This window comes from Stegastes partitus, unplaced genomic scaffold (assembly GCF_000690725.1).
Source record: "Stegastes partitus isolate 25-593 unplaced genomic scaffold, Stegastes_partitus-1.0.2 Scaffold153, whole genome shotgun sequence".
NCBI classification, from domain to species: Eukaryota; Metazoa; Chordata; class Actinopteri; family Pomacentridae; genus Stegastes; species Stegastes partitus.
This window is the reverse complement of record NW_007577884.1, coordinates 679,404-687,592: the sequence shown is the minus strand read 5'-3', so window position 1 is coordinate 687,592 and position 8,189 is coordinate 679,404. Positions and strand designations below refer to the sequence as shown.

Below are 8,189 nucleotides of genomic sequence, written 5' to 3'. Positions count from 1 at the left end.
GTGTTGTAGTGCGATGCCTGCTGGCGCTTTCTATTGAGTCTGTAGTATTATGAGCGATCAGCCTCCTACATGGCCTGTAGCATACAGGAGTGAACAATGGCAGCCATGTCTGAGTTCACCATGCTCCTGGCAAAGCTTATCTCGGCCGCCGCTGGAATCTCAATGATCTCTGAATAAATCAAAGGTGAAAACCAACACGGACACACAGTGTTTCACTCAGCTAGACGCCCGCTGCTCACATCCACCTACATTTCAATTATGCTGTTTAAAATAAAAGTCCATGAGAAGCAACAAGAACTTCTTTCCATCAGTGATCCAAACGCTACTGAGACAAGAGGAGGAGTTGTGACCAGGTGGTCGAATGATGGCTGTTGTCTTTGTCTTTTGTGTGAAAAAGCCAAAAGGGGAAAAAGAAAGCTGTCAACTCCCAAGAAACCACAGAAGGAAGAGATGGAAACTCCCGAGTTAGTCGAGACATATAAGAAGGTTCTGCCCATCCTGGACCTGATGCAGGCCACACGGATGAACGTGAGTAGAAGAACAGTCACACAAACACCACATCACGAGTCCAGCTTCTGGTGTCTGCATTGGGCTAGTAGTTGTCAAATGGGATGTTTTATATCACATCTTAAATACATCTGAAGACAGACGCTGTTGTTGTCGGCAGGAGTCGAGATGTAAAAGAATTTCAGGGGGATGGTGGATTTTTTTTCGGGATGTGTTGCCCTGATGACAGTGCATATGATGTGAAACAAACTTTGTAGCCTTTTTATTTTTGTTAAAGCTCAAAGATAATTATTTTACTCTCCTAAAACAACATCTATGACATGGATCTTATTAGTCAGATTCTCCTGTCATTGATCTTGACCAACACACCTCAGAACTGGAGTCAGTCCCCAGGCTGGCATGGCCATCACTGCTCCTACACAGTCAGAGATAAACCAGAGGACCACTTCTACTGGGTTCAAGTGCAGCTTCATGCTCATGGTGCTTTGAGATCATTTGGTAATTCATCTACAGAAGTGTGAAAAAAAAACCTCACAAAAGACTAAATCTGGTGCAGACTTTGCTAACAGTCACATCACCCTTCATAAGTTTCCAACAAAATGTTCTCAAAAAGCATAAAATACAACCAGAGCTTCAATAGTTGTGCTGTTCCTGTGGCTCAATGAAACTCTAAATCCACTGACCAGCATTCTGAGATAATCTGATGGAGCCAGACCGCTCCATCTCACAGAGGTTCTCACAACGTCTCGTCCATTCTCACTTTCCTGTGACTTGTTTTTTCTCATTCTCATCCACATCAAACGATTGTGACGTTAGATTCCCACGACTTCCACTGTGAAGGTGTTTGTCCTGTTGTTTGAGACAGACACTTCCATCATACGTGTCTGGTGGATAAATGTGGATCCACACCTTCCCAACCATCACGGTGGAACTGCCAGAACTACTGAAGTCATTTATCCTGCGATGATTAACCAACACGTCATTCATCTGCGTCGTAAGGTCGACAGTATCGCCAGTTCTCAGTGATACCGTTTAGTTTGGATGCACAGTGGTCTCAGCAGCGGTGCAGATCCACGACTGCTTCAAGCAAGTTATGAAACACTGCAGACATCAGGCCAGAGGACAGATGAAGGTAAAAATGACGGAGCAGCCAACTCAGGAGCAGTTGAAGGGCCTCTGAACATCCTGAACACCTGCACACGGCTCTAATCCCTCTCATGTCCGTCCAGCTAGAACCAAAGACATCTGTGTTCTGATCCAGCTACAAATCTTCTTTGAATTGAACTTAAAAGACACCACAGGACACATGTTCAGTCATGGTTCAGTTGAAATGCACACGTCAGAAAACATTACAGCGGCGCAGCGTACGGGATCCAAAACACGCTAAAAGAGCCGGCGCCAGGCGGGAATGAAGGTTCTCCTCCACCTGTACCTTTAAAGATGTCTCACTGACCCATTAGAAGGAGAGCACAGATCATTTAGTCCCTCGTTACTGAACGCCAGCAGACAGACGGAGACCACAGGCGTCAGTTCAGCTGTTTAGATCAGGTTAGAACAGACTCAATCAGAAACAAGCAGAAACATCTCACTGACCAAAGCTCATGACATCAGCAGAATACCAACTACAGACCTGAAGCTGACTCCATGTTGGTGTCCTGATAAAGAAAACAACACGGTTTGGTTCAGTCGGTTCGACTCTGAGCGGTTTGGGTGAGTTTATGTGAGCAGAGGCTGGTGGGAAGAATTAAACTGACTCCAGGGAAAGAAGAGAAGCCTGGAGACATGGACGGAAAAAAGAAATAAATGAGACTTATCTCAACCTGGGTCCAGCAAAAGGTCCAGACATCAGAGCAGCTGTCGGAGAAGGCCGAAGAGGTGGAAGGACACAAAACCAGTTAATATCCAGCACTGTCTGAAGGACCAGGAAACATCCAGCGGGGTCTAGATCCCAGAGCTGCTCCTTCTTCTTGTTGAAGTCTCTTCCTTTGATTGTCTTTCATGCTAGCTGTGTTAGCTGGCTGCTAACCCTGCTCACAGGTGTGTCTGCCTGGTCACTTCCTCCCCACCTGCCTGCCAGGTAGAAGAAAGAGCTGTTCTGTGTTTGTTTTTCCTTTTCCTCTCTGCTGCACCGGGTCCTGGTCCTGTCCAACAGAATACACAAACAGTAGGTATATAATGTTTTAGGAGCATACTGAAGAAATGAAGAGAGAGCTGCTGAAGCATCAGAGCAGCCGACTAAACCAGAAGCACACTGCAAAGAATTAACAACTAAATCTGTAGTTTGACATATTGTTCACTTTTTAATTATATAGATGTTTGCTGTTGCTGTTTTTAATGCACTAAAATACCCCATAGATTACAAAACAGGCTGCATTTGTGTGTCTGATGTAAAATAACACTGAAAACCTGCGACTGTAAATAACCACACAGGCCCATTTTCATTTCACAAACACTTTTTATTATTTAACGGATAAAACTGGAGTTTAATGCTGTGAATGTGTTTCTGAAACTAGATGCAAATAGTGAAAATGAAAAAGCAGTGTTGATGTAATTTGACATAAATGTGATGTTAAATGCGTTTCCATCAGTGCCTGACAGGATAAACTGTCTGAATTATTAGTTCTTCATCATATAATCTAAATATATGTACTGCAGGTATTGTTGTTGTTTATCTGCTATTAAACATTATCTGCAGTAAAATACCTACAAAACTAATTGTAATTATGGAAAATGACTTCAGGAGATATTTTACAGTTGCCAAAGTACGACCTTATGGATGTCCTGAGCTGTGACAGGTTGTGACCTGACTGGAGGTGGACAGAACCAAAGTCTGCCGTACAACAAGCTGCTAAACCAGGAAACCTCGTGAACTGGAGAAACTGGTTCACTGAGCCCAAAAAAGAGAGAAGTTGTCCAGCAACTGCCAAAGTCACCCAGAAAGCTGAATGAAAGATTGAACAACAACAAGAGTCACCTCCTGAAACACAGAACCGTCCTTCTAGTTCTGAACCAGGCAGGTAACATGAAACCGGATCTCAGCTCCTATTTCCTTCCAGTTTTCATGCGACAGAGCAAAAGCTGCAGCCGTGGACTCAACAGTCCTCTGTGGTCTGCTGAGGCGACGACATGAAACAGATTCATTCTGATTTGTTTTAATGTCGAACTACGTTTCCTGTCTGAGCGAGGGCGGCGCTTCACTTCATTAGAAGCACCTGCGAGTGTGTGTGAGTGTGTGTGAGTGTGTGTGAGCATACACACACCCCCAGGCAGCAGCAGGATGTATTGTATAGTGAAAATTGCTTTTCTAGTTCATCTGTGTACTAAAAAAAATCAGAACTCTTCAGTGAAGTCTGAAGGTTGTGAACAGCCACCCACAGCCGAGGATCTGTGTTCTTCCCTCTTTCATTCTCAATAATAGCAGCGTCACAAGTAGAGCACACGGACCTCCGGGAGCGAGTGTGAGCGCTCACGTCTGTGCTCGTACATGTCATTTAGACTCCATTAACCTCCAGCTACAAGTCATCTGGGAATCGGGGAGAAGAATGTGTCCTACAAACCAGAGCAGGAGCACAAGGAGAAGGCAGACGGAGAACAGCGTTTCTTCTTTTTTTTTTTCCAGACGGTTCTTTAATTATTGCCGGGCCCGGTGGGGAATTCTGTGTCTGTGTGTGTTGACCTGCAGCCCGACACGGCGACCCGTCTGCAGCTCCAGTCCACCACTCAGGAGGAGAACATGCACAAGTTTCTCAAGGTCCTTCAGCCTTCCTGTCCATCCTCTGAACTCCAAACGCTTTCTGGGTTTTTTTTATTTATTTTACTCCTGTCATGTTTTGTTTTGTTTTTTTTCTGACTGATGCCTCATTTTCCACTAGAATATAAAGACGTCTATGGAAGCAGCTCAACCGTGACTAGAAGCAGACAGAAAAACAGTCTTCTGTGCAGGATGACACAGTTCAAATGTCATTAATCATAAAAAAAAAAAAAGAAAAACAAATGTTGAATTACATTATTTATTTTACAAAAAAGAAAAAAAAAACGACTTGAATTAATACGTAGAACATTTTTCCTAACACACAGGTGTTAACAAACGTGGGGAACATCTGCCTCTACATGCTGTGGATGTTGAACACGATGTCTCTGGTCTGCTGTGTGGAAACACATCCTGCACTTCAGCCCACAGGTTCCTGGATGTTTGTCAGGTGACTGTTGGCTGCAGCTGAACTATTAAAGGCTCCTCAGCTGTGCCAATGAATGCAGAATTACTTTTTCTTTTTAAGTTATTTTTTTGGGAGTTTTTTTTCCCCTTTATTTGATGGAGCAGTAGAGACAGAGACAGGAACGTGGGGGAGGAGAATGGGGGACGGACCTGCAGAAAAAGGCCCATGAGTGGGACTGGAACTGACAGCCTCCACATCGGACCTGTAGTCCTGCACATGGGCACCAGCTCAGCCAGACCTCCACATCGGGCCTGTAGTCCTGCACATGGGCACCAGCTCAGCCAGCCGAGCCATCGAGGTGCCCCAGAATGCAGAGTTTGGACTTTTTTTTTGGAGCTAACGGTTTATTTCAGGGACATGTAATAAATGAAATGTTCCAATTTCAGGCCGACATCTGCATAATTTTGGGTGGTTAGCTGATTTTATTTTATCATTTCGTATTAAATATTTTAGATTTTGGTTGGACTGTTAAAAAAAAGTCACTGTTATTTAAAACCACATTTAACAACACAAGACATTGAGCCAGACTGGGAAACAGGGAAATATGATTAATGTGATAAATGTACCTGATTATTGATATAAACTAAATATTAATTATATTTACTCACTGAATAAAGTGAATATACAGCATGACATGTTGTCTGACCAGTTCAATGAAGGTTAGGACCTGACAGAACTATACAAACAACCCTTTGAGCAAAAACACTGAGAGTGAAAAACAGCAGCTGGTATGAACTCTCTCAGCAATTATTTCAGTAAATTAGAGCGTTCATAACAGAAACAATGCATAGATATTAAAGAACTATCCAGCCAGGATGCTGTACATCCATCAGAGTGCAGGTTACAGCTTTGGACTGAGAAATGTGTGGCGTCTGCTCCAGTGCTGGCTGTTCGCTCACTGGTTCCCTGGTAGCAAGTGATTCAGGCAGGCGTTGGCTTTCAACCCTCAGACCGCCGGACTTCGCACAGGACACAGAATGAAAAGTGCAGGAGTGACTAAGAACATGAACCACGGCTGAACTCCATGTTTCAGTTTCCAGGCCCACCGTCCAGGTTCCTACAACACTGGAGTCAATCAGAGTAAAACAGCTGCTCATCGTGTGTGAATGCTGTGGAAAGCTGCTGCACTTCATTTATTCATTTATAATACTGCAGGTTCTTGTTTTCTGTCACTGTCGGACCACTGAGTGTAGAAAACAGTCACCGCCTACATGTCACCTTTTCCCAAACGTGGGGAGTTGAGTCCAAAGTTTGTCGGGTCCATTCAGTGCATCCTGAACACTTTTGTAGATGAGAATCAATCGATGCCTTTTCATCAGCAGTCCTTCATCACTGAGCCTCCATCCAGCAGCCTCGTCCCCCCGATGGTGTCGGCGCTCTGTTCTGGTACTGAAGCTACGAGCCTTTTGTTCGGCGTCGCATGCAGCCTTTCAAAAGCCCAACACAAAGCCGCCACAAAAGACGTAATCAGCAAACCTAGCAGTAGGAGCTGACAAACATCAAAGAGCCGCAAACTGGTGGAAAACTGTCCCCCAGCAGGACTCTGACAGACGGAGGCGACGGCGGAGCAAACAGTGATGTGGGATGCATGGGACGGCGCTCTGATCAGCGCTCTGTGTGGTTAGAGACCTGAGTGGGGCCACGTACCTGAGCTGTGTAACTCACTGGCATTATACAGGAGCAGCTAAATAAGCCATGAACACAGTGATGCTGTGAACCTGAATCCAAACTACCAACTGGCCCGTGTTGTTCAATCTGAAGAGCCCCAGAAGTTTCAGCGCTGACGGAGGTCTTTCTGTTCAATCAGCCAAATCCAGTGTTCGAAAACCCAAAATCTGAGGAGAACCCGATGAAGCCGGCGCCTCTCTTTCATCCATCTTGCCAGAGCATTAATCAGACATTATGAGGTGCTGGAGTCACCCCGTCGCTGTGCCAGCGTTCTGACGAGGTGCTGCTGGGGCTCCGCTGCAGGCATCATCTGTGTGTGTTTTTCAGTAATTATTGGCGCCTTTCTAACCGAGCCAGGTCCGCTGGCCTCGCTCAGACATCGCTGACAATTGGTATGGAATGGATTCATCGCCTCCCACTTCACTGAGGAAACTGTTGCCGTCGCGAACAAAGAAACAGCTTTTTTCATTTGGCTTTGTGATGTGAAACAGCCGCCACCATGTCTGCTCCGCACAACTCCCTGACCAGGTACTGCCAGCTCTCCTCCAGCGAGACGAGCTGTTGGCTGCTCCACATCTCACAAAAAGGTGCCAGATGACATTATATGTTAATTTGCATATAATACAGTCTCACTGCTAAGAATCTTCTCTCTGTTTGTTTTTAATGGAAGGAAGATCTCCTCTGTACAGGAAGTGATGCGATGAGGCCTCTATAGGTTTGCCGAGCAGGCGGCGCACATTTACCTTCATTAATATCAGCTGTGCCAATTTGTCACCGAATGCTGGAGCAGTGAGCACATTACCAACACTCCCAGCGGTTGTTTGTCAAAACTTTATTTTTCACAATGTCTGAAATCTGCTAAATGTGGCGACAGAGTCATCAAGCTGGCAGCAGTTTGTGTGAAAAACGCTAAGTGAGCTGGAGACGAGGCTGCAGCGCGCTGCCAGTCTATCTGTGAGGCTGAGACAGTACTTGTTAAAACTAGAAAACATGCTGTAGAAGTGGTGAAAGTTCATCTTTCTCACTTCGTCAGAAGGGCGGATCATGCTGTTAGCATCAACGTGTTCAGCGATGGGGAGCCAATGGCAGGATGGCACGAACCCAACCTTAACCCAACCCTAACCTTAACCCTAATCCTAACCTAACCTTAACCCTAACCCAACCCAACCTTAACCCAACCTTAACCCTAACCCTAACCCAAATCCAGTGATGGGGAGCCAATGGCAGGATGGCACTAACTCTAACCCAGTGTGGCAGAAAGAAATTAATGGAAGGAACCTTTGAGATTTAATATTACAGTGTGTTTATTTTTTTAAAATTTATTTATTTTTAAATACACCTTAAGTTCAACAAGCAGGAAGATGGAAAATGCCATGTTTTAAAGGTCCAGTGAGTGGGGTTGCAGGGGTCTACTGGCACAGGTGAAGTCTATAATGGTGGATGTGATGGAACGGTGTTGCCTTTACATTCAGTACGTCTACAGAGGGAGCAGGTCTTTCTCCATCACAGTTCACTACGTTGCACCACCATCTTTCTGCAGCAGCTCAGAACGGACATGACAAACATTCAGACCCACTACGTGCTCGAAAGAAAAGGGTCGTGGTTCTGATCTGACTAAATACCACACAGAAAGGTCCCATATGGTACAAATCTGTTTTTAGTGATTTCAAGGTCTTAAAAGTCTAAAATATGACACACAATCTATGAAATGCTTCCAAACCTTCACTTGGTAGTCACTGATTTCTGATTTATCAATAAGAACATCTGAGCCTGAACCGAGTCAGCAAGCCATAAAAC

The 8,189-nt window shown here is 44.9% G+C and overlaps 1 protein-coding gene across 1 annotated transcript in view; it reads left to right on the top strand.

The window, feature by feature from the left end:
* LOC103355479 (spermatogenesis-associated protein 16) overlaps positions 1 to 1,763 on the top strand; it is a 47,211-nt gene extending 45,448 nt beyond the window's left edge. The window contains exons 7-8 of the mRNA XM_008279302.1: positions 398 to 528; positions 1,737 to 1,763. Of these exons, the coding sequence (XP_008277524.1) occupies positions 398 to 528; positions 1,737 to 1,763 (158 nt within the window). The remainder of the gene's footprint in view (positions 1 to 397; positions 529 to 1,736) is intronic.
* The last annotated feature ends 6,426 nt before the right edge of the window (positions 1,764 to 8,189 follow it).